We start from the raw sequence: 26846 nt of genomic DNA on the forward strand, positions 1-26846 counted from the left end.
ATATAGCCTCCACATTGACTCTGTACCGGTACCCCCTGTATATAGCCTCCACATTGACTCTGTACCGGTACCCCCTGTATATAGCCTCCACATTGACTCTGTAACAGCCTGTATATAGCCTCCACATTGACTCTGTACCGGTACCCCCTGTATATAGTCTCCACATTGACTCTGTACCAGTACCCCCTGTATATAGCCTCCACATTGACTCTGTACCGGTACCCCCTGTATATAGCCTCCACATTGACTCTGTACCGGTACCCCCTGTATATAGCCTCCACATTGACTCTGTACGGGTACACCCTGTATATAGCCTCCACATTGACTCTGTACCGGTACCCCCTGTATATAGCCTCCACATTGACTCTGTAACAGCCTGTATATAGCCTTCACATTGACTCTGTACCGGTACCCCCTGTATATAGCCTCCACATTGACTCTGTACCGGTACCCCCTGTATATAGCCTCCACATTGACTCTGTACCGGTACCCCCTGTATATAGCCTCCACATTGACTCTGTACCGGTACCCCCTGTGTATATAGCCTCCACATTGACTCTGTACCGGTACCCCCTGTATATAGCCTCCACATTGACTCTGTACCGGTACCCCCTGTATAGAGAGCCCTGGCTCTGATCTGACCACATCTTAGCATGCAGACCCACTGAGAGCCCTGGCTTTGATCTGACCACATCTTAGCATGCAGACCCACTGAGAGCCCTGGCTCTGATCTGACCACATCTTAGCATGCAGACCCACTGAGAGCCCTGGCTCTGATCTGACCACATCTTAGCATGCAGACCCACTGAGAGCCCTGGCTCTGATCTGACCACATCTTAGCATGCAGACCCACTGAGAGCCCTGGCTCTGATCTGACCACATCTTAGCGGAAAATGTATCCCCCCAACGTACTGTACAGGTCAGGCTACGTTGTGCACCTATGTGTCTATGTTTGTAAACACTGCCTGTCTGAGTGTCTGAGTGTCTGAGTGGGTGCTGCACACTAATGTATGTTAGATGGATAAAAAAACAGGGTTCACTAACTTCCATCCAATTCTGAAATAGCTCTTCAAGCTGCCCATTTCATTTACATTTTAAAGATATCTGAAATAATAAACCTTAAAAGACTAGATTATTTTTAATTGAGTGGATGAATCATACAGAAGGGCTCTGAGTGATTAGCTGGTGAACCCGGCATCATCTAGTGAAGGACCTGTCAGGCTGATAGACAGTATTTAAGGCATCATCTAGTGAAGGACCTGTCAGGCTGATAGACAGTATTTAAGGCATCATCTAGTGAAGGACCTGTCAGGCTGATAGACAGTATTTAAGGCATCATCTAGTGAAGGACCTGTCAGGCTGATAGACAGTATTTAAGGCATCATCTAGTGAAGGACCTGTCAGGCTGATAGACAGTATTTAAGGCATCATCTAGTGAAGGACCTGTCAGGCTGATAGACAGTACTTAAGGCATCATCTAGTGAAGAACCTGTCAGGCTGATAGACAGTATTTAAGGCATCATCTAGTGAAGGACCTGTCAGGCAGATAGACAGTACTTAAGGCATCATCTAGTGAAGGACCTGTCAGGCTGATAGACAGTATTTAAGGCATCATCTAGTGAAGGACCTGTCAGGCAGATAGACAGTACTTAAGGCATCATCTAGTGAAGGACCTGTCAGGCTGATAGACAGTATTTAAGGCATCATCTAGTGAAGGACCTGTCAGGCAGATAGACAGTACTTAAGGCATCATCTAGTGAAGGACCTGTCAGGCTGATAGACAGTACTTAAGGCATCATCTAGTGAAGGACCTGTCAGGCAGATATAGTACTTAAGGCATCATCTAGTGAAGGACCTGTCAGGCTGATAGACAGTATTTAAGGCATCATCTAGTGAAGGACCTGTCAGGCTGATAGACAGTACTTAAGGCATCATCTAGTGAAGAACCTGTCAGGCTGATAGACAGTATTTAAGGCATCATCTAGTGAAGGACCTGTCAGGCAGATAGACAGTACTTAAGGCATCATCTAGTGAAGGACCTGTCAGGCTGATAGACAGTATTTAAGGCATCATCTAGTGAAGGACCTGTCAGGCAGATAGACAGTACTTAAGGCATCATCTAGTGAAGGACATGTCAGGCTGATAGACAGTATTTAAGGCATCATCTAGTGAAGGACCTGTCAGGCAGATAGACAGTACTTAAGGCATCATCTAGTGAAGGACCTGTCAGGCTGATAGACAGTACTTAAGGCATCATCTAGTGAAGGACCTGTCAGGCAGATATAGTACTTAAGGCATCATCTAGTGAAGGACCTGTCAGGCTGATAGACAGTATTTAAGGCATCATCTAGTGAAGGACCTGTCAGGCAGATATAGTACTTAAGGCATCATCTAGTGAAGGACCTGTCAGGCTGATATAGTACTTAAGGCATCATCTAGTGAAGGACCTGTCAGGCTGATATAGTACTTAAGGCATCATCTAGTGAAGGAGCTGTCAGGCTGATAGGTAGTACTTAAGGCATCATCTAGTGAAGGACCTGTCAGGCTGATCGGTAGTACTTAAGGCATCATCTAGTGAAGGACCTTTCAGGCTGATAGACAGTACTTAAGGCATCATCTAGTGAAAGACCTGTCAGGCTGATAGGTAGTACTTAAGGCATCATCTAGTGAAGGACCTGTCAGGCTGATCGGTAGTACTTAAGGCATCATCTAGTGAAGGACCTGTCAGGCTGATAGACAGTATTTAAGGCATCATCTAGTGAAGGACCTGTCAGGCTGATCGGTAGTACTTAAGGCATCATCTAGTGAAGGACCTGTCAGGCTGATAGGTAGTACTTAAGGCATCATCTAGTGGAGGACCTGTCAGGCTGATAGACAGTACTTCAGGCTCCATTTATAAAACCAGTGATTAAAAGATGGAGTGGCCTGCCCTACTGCCTGTCTGTCCCGTCCGTGAATTCTATCTAAGAACTATTGTAGGGAGGAACAGATGGCCTAGGAGCAGACACAGTGTGAGTTCAGACTGGCACCCAATTCCCTACTGTATATAGTAGGACTACTTTAGACCAATAGTCAATGAGGCTGAGAGAGGAGAGGAGAGTTTCGCTAGCAGCTTCATTTAAGCATCTCTAGAGAGCCTAAATCACGTCCTTCATTTTACCAGACACTCCGGAGTGGACTAGTCTTATCTATTCAGATTGGTGTTGTCACCATTCCAATGTCACCATGCCAGTGTCACCATGCCAATGTCACCATTCCAGTGTCACCATGCCAGTGTCACCATTCCAATGTCACCATTCCAATGTCACCATTCCAGTGTCACCATTCCAGTGTCACCATTCCAATGTCACCATTCCAGTGTCACCATTCCAATGTCACCATTCCAGTGTCACCATTCCAGTGTCACCATTCCAGTGTCACCATTCCACCATACTAGATGTTCCTCGGCAAAAAAAAAAAAAAAAACACGAAGCAGACTGAAATCTATGCTCCTTTAAAACCTACTTTGGTAAAAATAAAAAACACTGTGTGCTATAGCTGGCAAAAATAAACTAAATGTGACTCTGGGTGACAAGGATAAGGAAGGCTGTTTTGTCCAACATTAAGAAGGTTATTCCTCGAGACATTGAGACCGCCTTCCTGTTTCGTTTCCTTTGCTTCCTGGGTATCGTGACAACACATAATTCAGGTAGTTACTGCCTTCACGCTGACTGAATGGTAGACTTTCTCCTCTGTTCATAATGTAGTTTTCTGTTAATGCGATTCCTTTATTAACGCATTGCCTTTATTCAACCTGGTAAGCCAATGGGAAGACATGCCCTCTGACGACCTGAGATCGCTCGGCCTACCAGCTTCCTGCTGAAAAGAGAACGCTTGAACCTCTAGCTGAATTCAATAGGGCCATTGATGTGACAACGCATTAAGTAGGAAAGACTTCACACGGTGTTCAGGCGGATTTGACGCAGTGAATGAAATGTCATTTCCAAGCCGAGACTAATAGTAATAACAGTCATGTAGTTACGGCCTTCCAATCATTTCAAAATCACCTTGCACTTTGGTTCCCTGGAAGAAAAGGCAGCTATTGGAGGAACTTGGAGAAACAACTCAAGAGTGTGACGGCTGCACCTGAAGTAACCCTGCCAGCCTCCGAGTAAACTGGCGTGAAAGACTCTTTTATTTCAAGCAGAACAACAATAAAAACAACAAATCCTATATGGAAAAAAATAACCATTTTGCTGTAGGTCTGTTCCATTGTTAACTTTTGCCGTAGATATTCTCCTGTCTGAGATAGTGTTAAGGGAATTTTTATCAATAATGACTAATTATGTATACATTTCAATCAGGACTGACTAATCAGAACACTATTATGTTACTCTCAATGTACTAATCAGAATACTATTATGTTACTCTCAATGTACTAATCAGAATACTAGTATGTTACTCTCAATGTACGAATCAGAATACTATTATGTTACTGTATATGTACTAATCAGAATACTATTATGTTACTCTCAATGTACTAATCAGAATACTATTATGTTACTGTATATGTACTAATCAGAATACTATTATGTTACTCTCAATGTACTAATCAGAATACTATTATGTTACTGTATATGTACTAATCAGAATACTATTATGTTACTCTCAATGTACTAATCAGAATACTATTATGTTACTGTATATGTACTAATCAGAATACTATTATGTTACTCTCAATGTACTAATCAGAATACTATTATGTTACTGTATATGTACTAATCAGAATACTATTATGTTACTGTATGCATTTTATTTTAATCCTAGTACTGAATATAATGTGTGTAAATATAATCAAGAATTAGAACAATGACTGTCTGTTCCTTGGTAGAAATGAATGAACTATATCGCCAGACTGGCTAGAATGCTTATCTACACTGGCCTGACCTTGGCTCTAGGCGAGGTGGGAAGGCTTGAGAACTATAGGGCCTTTCTACCAGTGTCAAGAAGAGACGGAACATTTAGAAAACGCTGACGTCATTTTCAGTTTATAACCTGTGGTAAAATGTGTAAGGAGCAGTACTCACGAGAATGAACGCAGCTGGTTGATTTCAAAGGCTGGTCTCTGTCCATTTTACACCAATAAGGGTCTTACAACCTCTCTTTGATTTTAATTGGGTATTAAAACAGAGGAATGTAATTCCTGTAACAGATAGCTACCGCTGTGGCTCTAATAGGAGTTGACAGAGGAGACACAAACACAGTCGTATTGAATAGGTTACCTGACTGAGCCCAGACACCTCCCCCTGCTGCAGTGGCTCGGCGATGGAGGGAGTGAACACTTCGGAGCCATCCAGCGGTCTTCCCTTCAGGAAGTGTTTGCCGGCCTCGAAGATCTCCACCTCAATCATCTTCCCCTTGAACTCTGACCTCTTGGGCACCAGCACCTGACACAGGAAATATGAAATGGGGTGTGGGGGGGTGGGGGGTTAGAGGTCAATGTGTGAAATCCATTGAACATGGGAAAAACTGTTGTCAGAGAAGCATGGTGTAAAAATAGGTGATGGATCGCCACCCGCTCAGTGTTGTAACGGTACACCTGGACACTACCGGAGGTTTCTGTAAGTCATGACCAGTTTAGGAGGATTCAAACGTCACCACCCGCTCGGTGTTGTAACGGTACACCTGGACACTACTGGAGGTTTCTGTAAGTCATGACCAGTTTAGGAGGATTCAAACGTCACCACCCGCTCAGTGTTGTAACGGTACACCTGGACACTACCGGAGGTTTCTGTAAGTCATGACCAGTTTAGGAGGATTCAAACGTCACCACCCGCTCAGTGTTGTAACGGTACACCTGGACACTACCGGAGGTTTCTGTAAGTCATGACCAGTTTAGGAGGATTCAAACGTCACCACCCGCTCAGTGTTGTAACGGTACACCTGGACACTACTGGAGGTTTCTGTAAGTCATGACCAGTTTAGGAGGATTCAAACGTCACCACCCGCTCAGTGTTGTAACGGTACACCTGGACACTACCGGAGGTTTCTGTAAGTCATGACCAGTTTAGGAGGATTCAAACGTCACCACCCGCTCAGTGTTGTAACGGTACACCTGGACACTACCGGAGGTTTCTGTAAGTCATGACCAGTTTAGGAGGATTCAAACGTCACCACCCGCTCAGTGTTGTAACGGTACACCTGGACACTACCGGAGGTTTCTGTAAGTCATGACCAGTTTAGGAGGATTCAAACGTCACCACCCGCTCAGTGTTGTAACGGTACACCTGGACACTACCGGAGGTTTCTGTAAGTCATGACCAGTTTAGGAGGATTCAAACGTCACCACCCGCTCAGTGTTGTAACGGTACACCTGGACACTACCGGAGGTTTCTGTAAGTCATGACCAGTTTAGGAGGATTCAAACGTCACCACCCGCTCAGTGTTGTAACGGTACACCTGGACACTACCGGAGGTTTCTGTAAGTCATGACCAGTTTAGGAGGATTCAAACGTCACCCCCCGCTCGGTGTTGTAACGGTACACCTGGACACTACCGGAGGTTTCTGTAAGTCATGTGGACCAGTTTAGGAGGATTCAAACGTCACCACCCGCTCAGTGTTGTAACGGTACACCTGGACACTACTGGAGGTTTCTTAAAGTCATGACCAGTTTAGGAGGATTCAAACGTCACCCCCCGCTCGGTGTTGTAACGGTACACCTGGACACTACCGGAGGTTTCTGTAAGTCATGTGGACCAGTTTAGGAGGATTCAAACGTCACCACCCGCTCAGTGTTGTAACGGTACACCTGGACACTACTGGAGGTTTCTTAAAGTCATGACCAGTTTAGGAGGATTCAAACGTCACCACCCGCTCAGTGTTGTAACGGTACACCTGGACACTACCGGAGGTTTCTGTAAGTCATGACCAGTTTAGGAGGATTCAAACGTCACCACCCGCTCAGTGTTGTAACGGTACACCTGGACACTACCGGAGGTTTCTGTAAGTCATGACCAGTTTAGGAGGATTCAAACGTCACCACCCGCTCGGTGTTGTAACGGTACACCTGGACACTACTGGAGGTTTCTGTAAGTCATGACCAGTTTAGGAGGATTCAAACGTCACCACCCGCTCAGTGTTGTAACGGTACACCTGGACACTACCGGAGGTTTCTGTAAGTCATGACCAGTTTAGGAGGATTCAAACGTCACCACCCGCTCAGTGTTGTAACGGTACACCTGGACACTACCGGAGGTTTCTGTAAGTCATGACCAGTTTAGGAGGATTCAAACGTCACCACCCGCTCAGTGTTGTAACGGTACACCTGGACACTACCGGAGGTTTCTGTAAGTCATGACCAGTTTAGGAGGATTCAAACGTCACCACCCGCTCAGTGTTGTAACGGTACACCTGGACACTACCGGAGGTTTCTGTAAGTCATGACCAGTTTAGGAGGATTCAAACGTCACCACCCGCTCAGTGTTGTAACGGTACACCTGGACACTACCGGAGGTTTCTGTAAGTCATGACCAGTTTAGGAGGATTCAAACGTCACCACCCGCTCAGTGTTGTAACGGTACACCTGGACACTACCGGAGGTTTCTGTAAGTCATGACCAGTTTAGGAGGATTCAAACGTCACCACCCGCTCGGTGTTGTAACGGTACACCTGGACACTACCGGAGGTTTCTGTAAGTCATGACCAGTTTAGGAGGATTCAAACGTCACCACCCGCTCAGTGTTGTAACGGTACACCTGGACACTACCGGAGGTTTCTGTAAGTCATGACCAGTTTAGGAGGATTCAAACGTCACCACCCGCTCAGTGTTGTAACGGTACACCTGGACACTACCGGAGGTTTCTGTAAGTCATGACCAGTTTAGGAGGATTCAAACGTCACCACCCGCTCAGTGTTGTAACGGTACACCTGGACACTACCGGAGGTTTCTGTAAGTCATGACCAGTTTAGGAGGATTCAAACGTCACCACCCGCTCGGTGTTGTAACGGTACACCTGGACACTACTGGAGGTTTCTGTAAGTCATGACCAGTTTAGGAGGATTCAAACGTCACCACCCGCTCGGTGTTGTAACGGTACACCTGGACACTACTGGAGGTTTCTGTAAGTCATGACCAGTTTAGGAGGATTCAAACGTCACCACCCGCTCAGTGTTGTAACGGTACACCTGGACACTACCGGAGGTTTCTGTAAGTCATGACCAGTTTAGGAGGATTCAAACGTCACCACCCGCTCAGTGTTGTAACGGTACACCTGGACACTACCGGAGGTTTCTGTAAGTCATGACCAGTTTAGGAGGATTCAAACGTCACCCCCCGCTCGGTGTTGTAACGGTACACCTGGACACTACCGGAGGTTTCTGTAAGTCATGTGGACCAGTTTAGGAGGATTCAAACGTCACCACCCGCTCAGTGTTGTAACGGTACACCTGGACACTACTGGAGGTTTCTTAAAGTCATGACCAGTTTAGGAGGATTCAAACGTCACCACCCGCTCAGTGTTGTAACGGTACACCTGGACACTACCGGAGGTTTCTGTAAGTCATGACCAGTTTAGGAGGATTCAAACGTCACCACCCGCTCAGTGTTGTAACGGTACACCTGGACACTACCGGAGGTTTCTGTAAGTCATGACCAGTTTAGGAGGATTCAAACGTCACCACCCGCTCGGTGTTGTAACGGTACACCTGGACACTACTGGAGGTTTCTGTAAGTCATGACCAGTTTAGGAGGATTCAAACGTCACCACCCGCTCAGTGTTGTAACGGTACACCTGGACACTACCGGAGGTTTCTGTAAGTCATGACCAGTTTAGGAGGATTCAAACGTCACCACCCGCTCAGTGTTGTAACGGTACACCTGGACACTACCGGAGGTTTCTGTAAGTCATGACCAGTTTAGGAGGATTCAAACGTCACCACCCGCTCAGTGTTGTAACGGTACACCTGGACACTACCGGAGGTTTCTGTAAGTCATGACCAGTTTAGGAGGATTCAAACGTCACCACCCGCTCAGTGTTGTAACGGTACACCTGGACACTACCGGAGGTTTCTGTAAGTCATGACCAGTTTAGGAGGATTCAAACGTCACCACCCGCTCAGTGTTGTAACGGTACACCTGGACACTACCGGAGGTTTCTGTAAGTCATGACCAGTTTAGGAGGATTCAAACGTCACCACCCGCTCAGTGTTGTAACGGTACACCTGGACACTACCGGAGGTTTCTGTAAGTCATGACCAGTTTAGGAGGATTCAAACGTCACCACCCGCTCGGTGTTGTAACGGTACACCTGGACACTACCGGAGATTTCTGTAAGTCATGACCAGTTTAGGAGGATTCAAACGTCACCACCCGCTCAGTGTTGTAACGGTACACCTGGACACTACCGGAGGTTTCTGTAAGTCATGACCAGTTTAGGAGGATTCAAACGTCACCACCCGCTCAGTGTTGTAACGGTACACCTGGACACTACCGGAGGTTTCTGTAAGTCATGACCAGTTTAGGAGGATTCAAACGTCACCACCCGCTCAGTGTTGTAACGGTACACCTGGACACTACCGGAGGTTTCTGTAAGTCATGACCAGTTTAGGAGGATTCAAACGTCACCCCCCGCTCGGTGTTGTAACGGTACACCTGGACACTACCGGAGGTTTCTGTAAGTCATGTGGACCAGTTTAGGAGGATTCAAACGTCACCACCCGCTCAGTGTTGTAACGGTACACCTGGACACTACTGGAGGTTTCTTAAAGTCATGACCAGTTTAGGAGGATTCAAACGTCACCACCCGCTCAGTGTTGTAACGGTACACCTGGACACTACCGGAGGTTTCTGTAAGTCATGACCAGTTTAGGAGGATTCAAACGTCACCACCCGCTCAGTGTTGTAACGGTACACCTGGACACTACCGGAGGTTTCTGTAAGTCATGACCAGTTTAGGAGGATTCAAACGTCACCACCCGCTCGGTGTTGTAACGGTACACCTGGACACTACTGGAGGTTTCTGTAAGTCATGACCAGTTTAGGAGGATTCAAACGTCACCACCCGCTCAGTGTTGTAACGGTACACCTGGACACTACCGGAGGTTTCTGTAAGTCATGACCAGTTTAGGAGGATTCAAACGTCACCACCCGCTCAGTGTTGTAACGGTACACCTGGACACTACCGGAGGTTTCTGTAAGTCATGACCAGTTTAGGAGGATTCAAACGTCACCACCCGCTCAGTGTTGTAACGGTACACCTGGACACTACCGGAGGTTTCTGTAAGTCATGACCAGTTTAGGAGGATTCAAACGTCACCACCCGCTCAGTGTTGTAACGGTACACCTGGACACTACCGGAGGTTTCTGTAAGTCATGACCAGTTTAGGAGGATTCAAACGTCACCACCCGCTCAGTGTTGTAACGGTACACCTGGACACTACCGGAGGTTTCTGTAAGTCATGACCAGTTTAGGAGGATTCAAACGTCACCACCCGCTCAGTGTTGTAACGGTACACCTGGACACTACCGGAGGTTTCTGTAAGTCATGACCAGTTTAGGAGGATTCAAACGTCACCACCCGCTCGGTGTTGTAACGGTACACCTGGACACTACCGGAGGTTTCTGTAAGTCATGACCAGTTTAGGAGGATTCAAACGTCACCACCCGCTCAGTGTTGTAACGGTACACCTGGACACTACCGGAGGTTTCTGTAAGTCATGACCAGTTTAGGAGGATTCAAACGTCACCACCCGCTCAGTGTTGTAACGGTACACCTGGACACTACCGGAGGTTTCTGTAAGTCATGACCAGTTTAGGAGGATTCAAACGTCACCACCCGCTCAGTGTTGTAACGGTACACCTGGACACTACCGGAGGTTTCTGTAAGTCATGACCAGTTTAGGAGGATTCAAACGTCACCACCCGCTCGGTGTTGTAACGGTACACCTGGACACTACTGGAGGTTTCTGTAAGTCATGACCAGTTTAGGAGGATTCAAACGTCACCACCCGCTCGGTGTTGTAACGGTACACCTGGACACTACTGGAGGTTTCTGTAAGTCATGACCAGTTTAGGAGGATTCAAACGTCACCACCCGCTCAGTGTTGTAACGGTACACCTGGACACTACCGGAGGTTTCTGTAAGTCATGACCAGTTTAGGAGGATTCAAACGTCACCCCCCGCTCGGTGTTGTAACGGTACACCTGGACACTACTGGAGGTTTCTTAAAGTCATGACCAGTTTAGGAGGATTCAAACGTCACCACCCGCTCGGTGTTGTAACGGTACACCTGGACACTACCGGAGGTTTCTGTAAGTCATGACCAGTTTAGGAGGATTCAAACGTCACCACCCGCTCAGTGTTGTAACGGTACACCTGGACACTACCGGAGGTTTCTGTAAGTCATGACCAGTTTAGGAGGATTCAAACGTCACCACCCGCTCAGTGTTGTAACGGTACACCTGGACACTACCGGAGGTTTCTGTAAGTCATGACCAGTTTAGGAGGATTCAAACGTCACCACCCGCTCAGTGTTGTAACGGTACACCTGGACACTACTGGAGGTTTCATAAAGTCATGTGGACCAGTTTAGGAGGATTCAAACGTCACCACCCGCTCAGTGTTGTAACGGTACACCTGGACACTACTGGAGGTTTCATAAAGTCATGTGGACCAGTTTAGGAGGATTCAAACGTCACCACCCGCTCAGTGTTGTAACGGTACACCTGGACACTACTGGAGGTTTCTGTAAGTCATGACCAGTTTAGGAGGATTCAAACGTCACCACCCGCTCAGTGTTGTAACGGTACACCTGGACACTACTGGAGGTTTCATAAAGTCATGTGGACCAGTTTAGGAGGATTCAAACGTCACCACCCGCTCAGTGTTGTAACGGTACACTTGGACACTACTGGAGGTTTCATAAAGTCATGTGGACCAGTTTAGGAGGATTCAAACGTCACCACCCGCTCAGTGTTGTAACGGTACACCTGGACACTACTGGAGGTTTCTGTAAGTCATGTGGACCAGTTTAGGAGGATTCAAATGTCCTGGTGGTGTTGGATGCCAAGGAGACATGGGGAGACAGGTAGCCTAGTGGTTAGAGTGTAGGGGCGGCAGGTAGCCTAGTGGTCAGAGTGTAGGGGTGGCAGGTAGCCTAGTGGTTAGAGTGTAGGGGCGGCAGGTAGCCTAGTGGTCAGAGTGTAGGGGTGGCAGGTAGCCTAGTGGTTAGAGTGTAGGGGCGGCAGGTAGCCTAGTGGTCAGAGTGTAGGGGTGGCAGGTAGCCTAGTGGTTAGAGTGTAGGGGCGGCAGGTAGCCTAGTGGTTAGAGTGTAGGGGCGGCAGGTAGCCTAGTGGTCAGAGTGTAGGGGTGGCAGGTAGCCTAGTGGTTAGAGTGTAGGGGCGGCAGGCAGCCTAGTGGTCAGAGTGTTGGACTAGTAACCGAAAGGTTGCAAGATCGAATCCCTGAGATGACAAGGTAAAAAAATATCAGTGGCAGTTAACCCACTGTTCTCCTGAACAAGGCAGTTAACCCACTGTTCCCCTGACCAAGGCAGTTAACGCACTGTTCCCCTGACCAAGGCAGTTAACCCACTGTTCCCCGGACCAAGGCAGTTAACCCACTGTTCCCCTGAACAAGGCAGTTAACCCACTGTTCCCCTGAACAAGGCAGTTAACCCACTGTTCCCCTGAACGAGGCAGTTAACCCACTGTTCCCCTGACCGAGGCAGTTAACCCACTGTTCCCCTGAACAAGGCAGTTAACCCACTGTTCCCCTGAACAAGGCAGTTAACCCACTGTTCCCCTGAACAAGGCAGTTAACCCACTGTTCCCCTGACCAAGGCAGTTAACCCACTGTTCTCCTGAACAAGGCAGTTAACCCACTGTTCCCCTGAACAAGGCAGTTAACCCACTGTTCCCCTGAACAAGGCAGTTAACCCGCTGTTCCCCTGAACAAGGCAGTTAACCCACTGTTCCCCTGAACAAGGCAGTTAACCCACTGTTCCCCTGAACAAGGCAGTTAACCCACTGTTCCCCTGAACAAGGCAGTTAACCCACTGTTCCCCTGATAAAGACAGTTAACCCACTGTTCCCCTGAACAAGGCAGTTAACCCACTGTTCCCCTGAACAAGGCAGTTAACCCACTGTTCCCCTGAACAAGGCAGTTAACCCACTGTTCCCCTGAACAAGGCAGTTAACCCACTGTTCCCCTGAACAAGGCAGTTAACCCACTGTTCCCCTGAACAAGGCAGTTAACCCACTGTTCCCCGGTAGGCCGTCATTGTAAAAAAATAATTTGTTCTTAACTGACTTAGTTAAATTAAGGTTAAATACAATAATGCCAGTGAAGCCAGTAAAAGGTTTAGAGATGTCCTCCTCCAGTCCCAGCCAATGGGAGTACAGTACAGCAGGGGCTGTATAGTTAAACTACACATCCCCTGGAGTACGGGAACGGGGCTTAGTGTTCCAGCTCGGAACGCTGTGGCATTCCCATTATTCCCATGACAGATATAACCCCCGTTCCTTCACAACACATTTCTACGCTGAGATTACACACTTATATATATATATATATGCATCAGGTCCTATAGAAAAGTTGGATCCAACCTCCACACAATTGGATTTAAAGATGCTTGTGCAGAGGAGATTAATCTACAGGGGTTTGGGGTTGTAATGGCCTTCATTATGTTGTGGTTGGTTGGTAGTGTTGGTATTAGCATGGCATTTAAACTGATTAGCCTGGCATTTAAACCCCCTTCCCCCATCACCCCCCCCCCCTCCACAGCCCCCCTTCCACAGCTCCCTTCAACCATGGGGGAAGGGGGGCTGTTGATGGGAGGAACGGGGGGGGGGGGGGGGGGGGGGGGGGGCTGTTGATGGGAGGAAGGGGAGGGGGTGGCTGTTGATGGGAGGAAGAAGGCCTGGCTTGGTGAGGAGATGTCTGAAAGGCCCTATTATGTTCCATCAAAACTCTATACTATAGAGAATATCTTTGGATCTGACAATTACTTTTTCAATTAACTGGAAAATAAATGAGTTTCCCCTGAACGCTGCTGCCCCTAATTGTCTGATTCTTTCTGTGGCTCTAAATTAACATTCTTAAGTGTGACAATTGTTTTTTTCCATTCAATTATGTAAAGCGCTCAAGGTCAAACGTTGGCATGTTCTGAGAGAGACGAGCTTTCACATCTCAACTGAACAGAAAACAGGCGGTTGGGGTGCTTGACAACGAGAACAAGTCTTCAGTCGTTTCCTTTAGAAATATCTGTATACCATGTACATTGACGAGCCACTCATGACAGAATCCTCATATCTATATGATTTAGTGTGAGGTACTGTTGGGCCCTGTTCCCAGTGGACAGCGTTGTAGGTAACTCCAGTTTATAGACATCTTTACCAAGTAGTACTGCTCTCTCATGCCTGCTCAAATGGTGTCTGGACAACAAGAAGATCCTTCCTTCCACACGGGTTATGTAAAGGATGTACAGAAAACTCAGAAAGTATTCAGACCCCTTGACTTTGTCGCGTTACAGCCTTTTTCTAAAATGGATGAAATAAAATAAAAAAATCCTCAGCAATCTACACACAATACCCCATAATGACATCACAATACCCCATAATGACATCACAATACCCCATAATGACATCACAATACCCCATAATGACATCATAATACCCCATAATGACATCACAATACCCCATAATGACATCACAATACCCCATAATGACATCACAATACCCCATAATGACATCACAATACCCCATAATGACATCATAATACCCCATAATGACATCACAATACCCCATAATGACATCACAATACCCCATAATGACATCACAATACCCCATAATGACATCATAATACCCCATAATGACATCCCAATACCCTATAATGACATCACAATACCCCATAATGACATCATAATACCCCATAATGACATCACAATACCCCATAATGACATCATAATACCCCATAATGACATCACAATACCCCATAATGACATCACAATACCCCATAAAGACATCACAATACCCCATAATGACATCATAATACCCCATAATGACATCCCAATACCCCATAATGACATCACAATACCCCATAATGACATCACAATACCCCATAATGACATCACAATACCCCATAATGACATCACAATACCCCATAATGACATCACAATACCCCATAATGACATCACAATACCCCATAATGACATTACAATACCCCATAATGACATTACAATACCCCATAATGACATCACAATACCCCATAATGACATCACAATACCCCATAATGACATCATAATACCCCATAATGACATCACAATACCCCATAATGACATCACAATACCCCATAATGACATCATAATACCTCATAATGACATCACAATACCCCATAATGACATCACAATACCCCATAATGACATCACAATACCACATAATGACATCACAATACCCCATAATGACATCACAATACCCCATAATGACATCACAATACCCCATAATGACATCACAATACCCCATAATGACATCACAATACCCCATAATGACATCACAATACCCCATAATGACATCACAATACCCCATAATGACATCACAATACCCCATAATGACATCATAATACCCCATAATGACATCATAATACCCCATAATGACATCACAATACCCCATAATGACATCACAATACCCCATAATGACATCACAATACCCCATAATGACATCACAATACCCCATAATGACATCACAATACCCCATAATGACATCACAATACCCCATAATGACATCATAATACCCCATAATGACATCACAATACATAATGATGAAGTGAAAACATTTTTTTTTTTGCAAAGGTATTACAAATAAAAAAAACAGAAATACCTTATTTACATAAGTATTCAGACCCTTTGCTATGAGACTCGAAATTGAGCTCAGATGCATCCTGTTTCCATTGATCATCCTTGAGATGGTTCTACAACTTGATTGGAGTCCACCTGTGGCAAATTCAATTGATTGGACATGATGTGGAAAGGCACAGACCTGTCTATATAAGGTCCCACAGTTGACAGTGCATATCAGAGCTAAAACCAAGCCATGAGGTCGAAGGAATTGTCCGTAGCAATCGGGGGAGAAGGGTCTTGGTCAGGGAGGTGACCAAAAACCCGATGGTCACTCTGACAGAGCACTAAAGTTCCTCTGTGGAGATGGGAAAACCTTCCAGAAGGACAACGATCTCTGCAGCACTCCACCAATCAGGCCTTTATGGTTGAGAGGCCAGACGGAAGCCACACCTCAGTAAAAGGCACATGACAGCCCGCTTGGAGTTTGCCAAAAGACACCTAAAGACTCTCTGACCGTGAGAAACAAGATTCTCTGGTCTGATAAAACCAAGATTGAAATCTTTAGCCTAAATGCCAAGCTTCACGTCTGGAGGAAACCTCGCACCATCCCTACGGTGATGCATGGTGGTGGCAGTATCATGCTGTGGGGATGTTTTTCAGCGGCAGGGAGACTAGTCAGGATCGAGGCAAAGATAAACAGAGTAAAGTACAGAGAGATCCTTGATGAAAACCTACTCCAGAGCGCTCAGGACCTCAGACTGGGGCCAAGGTTCACCTTCATACAGGACAATAACCCTAAGCAGACAGCAAATACAATGCAGGAGTGGCTTCGGGACAAGTCTCTGAAAGTCCTTGAGTGGCCCAGATAGATTCCCGGACTTGAATCCGATCGAACATCTCTGGAGAGACCTGAAAATAGCTGTGCAGCGACGCTCCCCCATCCAACCTGACAGAGCTTGAGAGGATCTGCAGAGAAGAATGGGAGAAACTCCCCAAATACAGGTGTGCCAAGCTTGTAGCGTCATATCCAAGAAGCCTGGAGGCTGTAATCGCTGCCAAAGGTGCTTCAACAAAGTACTGAGTAAAGGGTCTGAATACTTATGGAAATGAAGACTGGAGTCTGTAATCGCTGCCAAAGGTGCTTCAACAAAGTACTAAGTAAAGGGTCTGAATACTTATGGAAATGAAGACTGGAGTCTGTAATCGCTGCCAAAGGTGCTTCAACAAAGTACTAAGTAAAGGGTCTGAATACTTATGGAAATGAAGACTGGAGTCTGTAATCGCTGCCAAAGGTGCTTCAACAAAGTACTGAGTAAAGGGTCTGAATACTTATGGAAATGAAGACTGGAGTCTGTAATCGCTGCCAAAGGTGCTTCAACAAAGTACTAAGTAAAGGGTCTGAATACTTATGTAAATGAAGACTGGAGTCTGTAATCGCTGCCAAAGGTGCTTCAACAAAGTACTGAGTAAAGGGTCTGAATACTTATGTAAATGAAGACTGGAGTCTGTAATCGCTGCCAAAGGTGCTTCAACAAAGTACTAAGTAAAGGGTCTGAATACTTATGTAAATGAAGACTGGAGTCTGTAATCGCTGCCAAAGGTGCTTCAACAAAGTACTGAGTAAAGGGTCTGAATACTTATGGAAATGAAGACTGGAGTCTGTAATCGCTGCCAAAGGTGTTTCAACAAAGTACTGAGTAAAGGGTCTGAATACTTATGGAAATGTGATATTTCTGTTTTTTTATTTGTAATATATTTGCACAAATAAAATAAAAACATTCTTGCTTTGTCATTATGGGGTATTGTGATGTCATTATGGGGTATTGTGATGTCATTATGGGGTATTGTGGTGTCATTATGGGGTATTGTGATGTCATTATGGGGTATTGTGATGTCATTATGGGGTATTGTGATGTCATTATGGGGTATTGTGATGTCATTATGGGGTATTGTGATGTCATTATGGGGTATTGTGATGTCATTATGGGGTATTGTGATGTCATTATGTGGTATTGTGATGTCATTATGGGGTATTGTGATGTCATTATGGGGTATTGTGATGTCATTATGGGGTATTGTGATGTCATTATGGGGTATTGTGATGTCATTATGGGGTATTGTGATGTCATTATGGGGTATTGTGATGTCATTATGGGGTATTGTGATGTCATTATGTGGTATTGTGGGTAGATCATTTTGTGTAGCTAAAAACTATTCAATTTCAGAATTTCAGGTTGTAACTTAACGAAATATGGAAAAAGTCAAGGGGTCTGAACACTTTCCGAATGCTCTGTATGTATCTGCATCAGTCTTCTACCAGATGAGACCAGGTGATAGGGCTGGTGACCAGGTGAGGCTATATGATAGGGCTGGTGACCAGGTGAGTCTATATGATAGGGCTGGTGACCAGGTGAGTCTATATGATAGGGCTGGTGACCAGGTGAGTCTATATGATAGGGCTGGTGACCAGTTGAGGCTATATGATAGGGCTGGTGACCAGGTGAGTCTATATGATAGGGCTGGTGACCAGGTGAGTCTATATGATAGGGCTGGTGACCAGGTGAGGCTATATGATAGGAGTGGTGACCAGGTGAGTCTATATGATAGGAGTGGTGACCAGGTGAGTCTATATGATAGGGCTGGTGACCAGGTGAGTCTATATGATAGGGCTGGTGACCAGGTGAGGCTATATGATAGGGCTGGTGACCAGGTGAGTCTATATGATAGGGCTGGTGACCAGGTGAGTCTATATGATAGGGCTGGTGACCAGGTGAGTATATATGATAGGGCTGGTGACCAGGTGAGTCTATATGATAGGGCTGGTGACCAGATGAGTCTATATGATAGGGCTGGTAACCAGGTGAGTCTATATGATAGGGCTGGTAACCAGATGAGTCTATATGATAGGGCTGGTGACCAGGTGAGTCTATATGATAGGAGTGGTGACCAGGTGAGCCTATATGATAGGGCTGGTGACCAGGTGAGTCTAAATGATAGAGCTGGTGACCAGATGAGTCTATATGATAGGGCTGGTGACCAGGTGAGTCTATATGATAGGAGTGGTGACCAGGTGAGTCTATATGATAGGGCTGGTGACCAGGTGAGTCTATATGATAGGAGTGGTGACCAGGTGGGTCTATATGATAAAGCTGGTGACCAGGTGAGGCTATATGATAGGGCTGGTGACCAGGTGAGTCTATATGATAATACTAGGTAACCAGGTGAGTCTATATGATAATGCTAGGTGACCAGGTGAGTCTATATGATAATGCTAGGTGACCAGGTGAGTCTATATGATAATGCTAGGTGACCAGGTGAGTCTATATGATAGGAGTGGACAGAGGGGATGGTGCGTGTGGACTGGGTGGTCGAAGGCAGCCCTTTACCAGGTGAGTCTATATGATAGGGCTGGTGACCAGGTGAGTCTATATGATAGGAGTGGTGACCAGGTGAGTCTATATGATAGGGCTGGTGACCAGGTGAGTCTAAATGATAGAGCTGGTGACCAGGTGAGTCTATATGATAGGGCTGGTGACCAGGTGAGTCTATATGATAGGAGTGGTGACCAGGTGAGTCTATATGATAGGGCTGGTGACCAGGTGAGTCTATATGATAGGAGTGGTGACCAGGTGAGTCTATATGATAGGAGTGGTGACCAGGTGGGTCTATATGATAGAGCTGGTGACCAGGTGAGTCTATATGATAGGGCTGGTGACCAGGTGAGTCTATATGATAATGCTAGGTAACCAGGTGAGTCTATATGATAATGCTAGGTGACCAGGTGAGTCTATATGATAATGCTAGGTGACCAGGTGAGTCTATATGATAATGCTAGGTGACCAGGTGAGTCTATATGATAGGAGTGGACAGAGGGGATGGTGCGTGTGGACTGGGTGGTCGAAGGCAGCCCTTTACCAGGTGAGTCTATATGATAGGAGTGGACAGAGAGGATGGTGCGTGTGGACAGGGTGGTCGAAGGCAGCCCTTTACCAGTTGAGTCTATATGATAGGAGTGGACAGAGAGGATGGTGCGTGTGGACAGGGTGGTCGAAGGCAGCCCTTTACCAGGTGAGTCTATATGATAGGAGTGGTGACCAGGTGAGTCTATATGATAGGAGTGGACAGAGAGGATGGTGCGTGTGGACAGGGTGGTCGAAGGCAGCCCTTTACCAGGTGAGTCTATATGATAGGAGTGGACAGAGAGGATGGTGCGTGTGGACAGGGTGGTCGAAGGCAGCCCTTTACCAGGTGAGTCTATATGATAGGAGTGGTGACCAGGTGAGTCTATATGATAGGAGTGGACAGAGGGGATGGTGCGTGTGGACTAGGTGGTCGAAGGCAGCCCTTCACCAGGTGAGTCTATATGATAGGAGTGGACAGAGAGGATAGTGCGTGTGGACTGGGTGGTCGAAGGCAGCCCTTCACCAGGTGAGTAAATGATGAAAAAGCTTGTTAAGGCCTGACACGAGGATCCCGTCTATTCAAACACACCAGAACACAATCTCACATAGAGACACACCCTCTGTGTCAGCGTAAGGTGATGACTAAAGTGTCTTATTAGGATAGAGAGAGTGGCTAACAGGGGAAAACAGTGCTCTGCTATGGAAGATTAAACAGTAGCCCATAACACGTAAGATGAGCAGCAGTCGGTTGGGTCTGATAACAAACCGATCCATGTTAGATCACTGTGTCCTCGGCCCCCCCTGATCTGCAGAGGGCTGTGTGTTCAGAGTAGCTGGCCATGTCTCCTTTCTTTTAGGGATCATAGCACATGTCCCCCTCCCACCAACAGAATATCACACACACACACACACATGGAGGCACACGCTCCTCTCTCTCTCTCTACACTCTCTCTTTTACCATTAAAGAAGGTATGGCAAGACACTTCCGACAGCTTTAGAATTCCCTGCAGCTCCTTGTACACCACCCCTCTCCCCTCCCTCCCTCTCTCTCTCCTCCCCCCACCTCTTTCTCTCTCTCCTCTCCCTGTCCCCTCCCCCTAACACTCTCCCCTCTCCCTCCCTCCCACCCCTCCCTCCCTCTCTCCTCCCCCCACCTCTTTCTCTCCCTCCTACTACTCTCTCCTCTCCCTGTCCCCTCCCCCTAACACCCTCCCTCCCTCCCTCCCTCCACCTCTTTCTCTCCCTCCTACTACTCTCTCCTCTTCCTGTCCCCCCTCCCTCCCTCCCTCCCTCCACCTCTTTCTCTCCCTCCTACTACTCTCTCCTCTTCCTGTCCCCTCTCCCTCCCTCCCGCTCTCTCTCCCCCCCACCTCTTTCCTTCCTTCCTGCCTTCTCCCTCCCACTTCTCTCTTCCTCCCACCCCTCTCTCCTTTACTCTCCCCTCTCCCTCCCACCCCTCTCTCCTCACCCTGTCCCCTCCCCACTCTCCCTCTCTCTAACACTCTCCCTCTCTCCTGTCCAGGTGAATAGCAGGAGAGCAGCAGGAGAGAGGATTCATCCGTCACAATGCCCAGAGACTCTTAACAGAGACATAATGAGAATATTCCGGAGACCATCCTCGACTCACAGGGCTATTCAGCAGGGGTCACCCAGCCAAGGAGAGGAGTCTTTTCTCCCTCTCTCTATCTATCTCCCTATCCAATCCTTTTTTAACTCCTTCAATTTAGACGGTAGGAGTGAAAACAGTGAAAGGAGAGTGAGAGGAGAGTGAGAGGAGAGTGAATGGGGAGTGAGAGGAGAGTGAGGGGAGAGTATGAGGGGAGAGTATGAGGAGAGTGAGAGGAGAGTGAATGGGGAGTGAGAGGAGAGTGAGAGGAGAGTGACGGGAGAGTGAGAGGAGAGTGACGGGAGAGTGAGAGGAGAGTGAAGGGAGAGTGAGAGGAGAGTGAAGGGAGAGTAACGGGAGAGTGAGAGGAGAGTGAGGGGAGAGTGATGGGAGAGTGAGAGGAGAGTGAGGGGAGAGTGAGAGGAGAGTGAAAGACAGGAATGGCAGGTCTTCTGTGGTGGCTGGTAGGCAGGCTGTCTTTATGATGCCCGCCAGAGGTGGTTAGGGTCAGACAAGCACAGATCACTTCGCTGCACAGGCCCCAAGCAAAGGGACACATCTAATACCTCAGCTCCAGACTCCACGAGCTCTGAGACATAATATATACACTCGCCGGACAGTTTATTAGGTACACCACCCCGTTCGCAAAAATGGATCCCTCCTACAAGTCAAGTGGCCGTGACGTGCTATATAAAGCAGGCAGACAGGCATCAAGGCATTCAGTTACCTTTCTATTGAACGTTAGAATGAGCAAAACCAGTGACCGAACAGACTGAGCGCGGTATGATCGTGGCTGCCAGGCGAGTCGGATCCAGTATCTCGCCTGGTCCGACGAATCCCGGGTTCTTGTTGCGTCATGCTGATGGCAGAGTCAGGATTCCCCTAAGATTTTAGGCTGTTCTGGAGGCAAAGGTGGGTCCGACCCGGTACTAGATGGGTGTACCTAATAAACTGTCCGGTGAATGTATATTCCCCCTGAACCACAGTCTGTAGAATATATAGGGACAGGAAGAGTGGTGGTGGTGTCTTTGAACAGACTCACAAAACAACAAGAGAGAGACAGAGACAGACCGACACACGGAAAGCGAGAGTGAGAGAAAGAGACACAGAAAGAGAGACAAAGAGAGAGAGAAAAAGAGAGAGACAGAGAGAGAAAGAGAGACAAAGAGAGAGAGAAAGAGAGACAAAGAGAGAAAGAGAGAGAGAGACAGAGAGAGAAAGAGAGACAAAGAGAGAGAGAAATAGAGACAAAGAGAGAAAGAGAGAGAGAGACAGAGAGAGAGAAAGAGAGACAGAGAAAGAGAGACAGAGAGTGAGAGACAGAGAGAGAAAGAGAGACAAAGAGAGAGAGAAAAAGAGAGAGAGAGAGAGAAAGAGAGACAAAGAGAGAGAGAAAGAGAGACAAAGAGAGAGAGAGACAGAGAGACAGAGAGAGAGAAAGAGAGACATAGAGAGAGAGAAAGAGAGAGAGAGAGAGACAGAGAGAGAGAAAGAGAGACAAAGAGAGAGACAAAGAGAGAGACAGAGAGTGAGAGACAGAGAGTGAGACAGAGAGAGAAAGAGAGACAGAGAGAGAGAGACAGACACACAGAGAATGAGAGAGAGAAAGAGAGACAGAAAGAGAGAGAGTGAGACAGAGAGTGAGACAGAGAGTGAGAAAGAGAGACAAAGAGAGAGCAGGATCAAAAGAGAGAGAGACAGAGAGTGACAGTTAAAGAGAGAGAGAAAGAAACAGAGAGAGCGGGATGCTGTGATGTGGTGTCAGGGATGCTGTGATGTGGTGTCAGGGATGAGGCTTTAAACGTTGGCTCATGGTTTTATGACATAATGGTTGAATATGAATCCCATCTATTCACACCGTGTGTCACAGAAAGATGTGTTTCCAGCTGCCTGGGAGAGAAGCAGAGTAAAATAGAGACCGGTCACATGTCTAGAGACCAGTCACATGTCTAGAGACCAGTCACATGTCTAGAGACCGGTCATATTTCTAGAGACCGGTCACATGTCTAGAGACCGGTCACATGTCTAGAGACCGGTCACATGTCTAGAGACCGGTCACATGTCTAGAGACCGGTCACATGTCTAGAGACCGGTCACATGCCTAGAGACCGGTCACATGTCTAGAGACCGGTCACATGTCTAGAGACCGGTCACATGTCTAGAGACCGGTCTAGAGACCGGTCACATGTCTAGAGACCGGTCACATGTCTAGAGACCGGTCTAGAGACCGGTCACATGTCTAGAGACCGGTCACATGCCTAGAGACCGGTCACATGTCTAGAGACCGGTCAAATGTCTAGAGACCGGTCTAGAGACCGGTCACATGCCTAGAGACCGGTCACATGCCTAGAGACCGGTCACATGTCTAGAGACCGGTCTAGAGACCGGTCACATGTCTAGAGACCGGTCACATGCCTAGAGACCGGTCACATGTCTAGAGACCGGTCTCATGTCTAGAGACCGGTCACATGTCTAGAGACCGGTCACATGTCTAGAGACCGGTCACATGTCTAGAGACCGGTCACATGCCTAGAGACCGGTCACATGTCTAGAGACCGGTCTCATGTCTAGAGACCGGTCACATGCCTAGAGACCGGTCTCATGTCTAGAGACCGGTCTCATGTCTAGAGACCAGTCACATGTCTAGAGACCGGTCACATGTCTAGAGACCGGTCCCATGTCTAGAGACTAGTCACATGTCTAGAGACTAGTCACATGTCTCGAGACCGGTCACATGTCTCGAGACCGGTCACATGTCTAGAGACCAGTCACATGTCATTGTGTACTCAGCCCTCTAGACAGCTCCTGATTTAGGATGGGCAAGCGAGAAAAAAAAAAATCATTTTAGAGGGATGGGTTTGGAAAAACCTTTGACGCAGATCAAACTGCCAACAGTCCACCTGGAGCTACAGCAACTAGATGACACTAGTAACTACATTTATAGCCCAGAGACAAGACCGGCAGGGAGAACAAGTATCACTGCTCTCTTCCAGTCCCTTTTTTTAAAAAGCACAACTTCAAACATGTTTTTGATGATTGTTAACACAGGGGTAAATTGATTTATTTGAAGGGATGTTTGAAAGTTTTTTTTTTTTTTTACAAGGAGACGAGGGGAGGGAAGCTTTGAAGCCATGTGCAGCAGGGTGCTGTGGGATTTTCAGCTGGAATGTGGCTTAAGGCTGGAAGGATGAAGGCTGGACTGAATGTTTGCACATTAAAAGCAGGAGATTATTCTTATTATCAGTTGCCAAAACGGAGGACTGGAGGGCCTCCATGTGATTGATTACAAACTGAGTTAACCTGGGGTAACCACCTGCATTACAAGCTAAGCTAACCTGGGGTAACCACCTGCATTACAAGCTAAGCTAACCTGGGGTAACCACCTGCATTACAAGCTAAGCTAACCTGGGGTAATCACCTGCATTACAAGCTAAGCTAACCTGGGGTAACCACCTGCATTACAAGCTAAGCTAACCTAGGGTAACCACCTGCATTACAAGCTAAGCTAACCTGGGGCAACCACCTGCATTACAAGCTAAGCTAACCTAGGGTAACCATCTACATTACAAGCTAAGCTAACCTGGGGTAACCACCTGCATTACAAGCTAAGCTGGAGGTAACCCACTGCAATACAAGCTAAGCTAATCTGGGGGTAACCACCTGCATTACAAGCTGAGCTAACCTGGGGTAACCACCTGCATTACAAGCTAAGCTAACCCGGGGTAACCACCTGCAATACAAGCTAAGCTAACCTGGAGGTAACCCACTGCAATACAAGCTAAGCTAACCTGGGGGTAACCACCTGCATTACAAGCTGAGCTAACCTGGGGTAACCACCTGCATTACAAGCTAAGCTAACCCGGGGTAACCACCTGCATTACAAGCTAAGCTAACCTGGGGGTAACCACCTGCATTACAAGCTAAGCTAACCTGGGGTAACCACCTGCATTACAAGCTAAGCTAACCTGGGGTAACCACCTGCATTACAAGCTAAGCTAACCTGGGGTAACCACCTGCATTACAAGCTAAGCTAACCTGGGGTAACCACCTGCATTACAAGCTAAGTTAACCTGGGGGTAACCACCTGCATTACAAGCTAAGCTAACCTGGGGTAACCACCTGCATTACAAGCTAAGCTAACCTGGGGGTAACCACCTGCATTAGAGCGTTGGACTAGTAACTGAAAGGTTGCAAGTTCGAATCCCCGAGCTGACAAGGTACAAATCTGTCGTTCAGTTAACCCACTGTTCCAAGGCCGTCATTGAAAATAGGAATTTGTTCTTAACTGACTTGCCTAGTTAAATGAAGGTCAAATAAACGGACTTACCTGCATCACAATCTAACCACACACAGACTAATCTAACCTGTGGTAACCACCTGTTTGAAAGCCAACATGTGTTAATTCGGTTGGGCATTTCTCTGTGATAAGAGAATAAAGAGTACAGACAGTCAAACCTAATGTTTCCATGGTGATGTCGTGTATAAGAGTACAGACAGTCAAACCCAATGTTTCCATGGTGATGTCGTGTATAAGAGACAGTCAAACCAAATGTTTCCATGGTGATGTCGTGTATAAGAGACAGTCAAACCAAATGTTTCCATGGTGATGTCGTGTATAAGAGTACAGACAGTCAAACCAAATGTTTCCATGGTGATGTCGTGTATAAGAGACAGTCAAACCAAATGTTTCCATGGTGATGTCGAGTATAAGAGTACAGACAGTCAAACCCAATGTTTCCATGGTGATGTTGTGTATAAGAGACAGTCAAACCAAATGTTTCCATGGTGATGTTTTGTATAAGAGTACAGACAGTCAAACCCAATGTTTCCATGGTGATGTTTTGTATAAGAGTACAGACAGTCAAACCCAATGTTTCCATGGTGATGACGTGTATAAGAGTACAGACAGTCAAACCTAATGTTTCCATGGTGATGTCGTGTATAAGAGTACAGACAGTCAAACCCAATGTTTCCATGGTGATGACGTGTATTAGAGTACAGACAGTCAAACCTGATGTTTCCATGGTGATGTCGTGTATAAGAGACAGTCAAACCTAATGTTTCCATGATGATGTCGTGTATAAGAGTACAGACAGTCAAACCTAATGTTTCCATGGTGATGTCGTGTATAAGAGTACAGACAGTCAAACCCAATGTTTCCATGGTGATGTCGTGTATAAGAGTACAGACAGTCAAACCCAATGTTTCCATGGTGATGTCGTGTATAAGAGTACAGACAGTCAAACCCAATGTTTCCATGGTGATGACGTGTATTAGAGTACAGACAGTCAAACCTGATGTTTCCATGGTGATGTCGTGTATAAGAGACAGTCAAACCAAATGTTTCCATGGTGATGTTGTGTATAAGAGTACAGACAGTCAAACCAAATGTTTCCATGGTGATGTCGTGTATAAGAGTACAGACAGTCAAACCCAATGTTTCCATGGTGATGTCGTGTATTAGAGTACAGACAGTCAAACCAAATGTTTCCATGGTGATGTCGTGTATAAGAGACAGTCAAACCAA

At 46.7% G+C, this 26846-nt stretch overlaps 1 protein-coding gene across 2 annotated transcripts in view; it reads right to left on the minus strand.

Annotated features, from left to right (window-relative positions):
* The window catches only part of cdkal1 (CDK5 regulatory subunit associated protein 1-like 1), a 746123-nt gene that overhangs the window by 37611 nt on the left and 681666 nt on the right, over nt 1-26846 (minus strand). For both annotated transcript variants that reach the window (XM_036935217.1, XM_036935222.1), the window contains exon 14: nt 5262-5426. In XM_036935217.1, coding sequence (XP_036791112.1) covers nt 5262-5426 — 165 coding nt within the window. The remainder of the gene's footprint in view (nt 1-5261; nt 5427-26846) is intronic.

Source organism: Oncorhynchus mykiss, chromosome 2 (genome assembly GCF_013265735.2).
Source record: "Oncorhynchus mykiss isolate Arlee chromosome 2, USDA_OmykA_1.1, whole genome shotgun sequence".
NCBI lineage: Eukaryota > Metazoa > Chordata > Actinopteri > Salmoniformes > Salmonidae > Oncorhynchus > Oncorhynchus mykiss.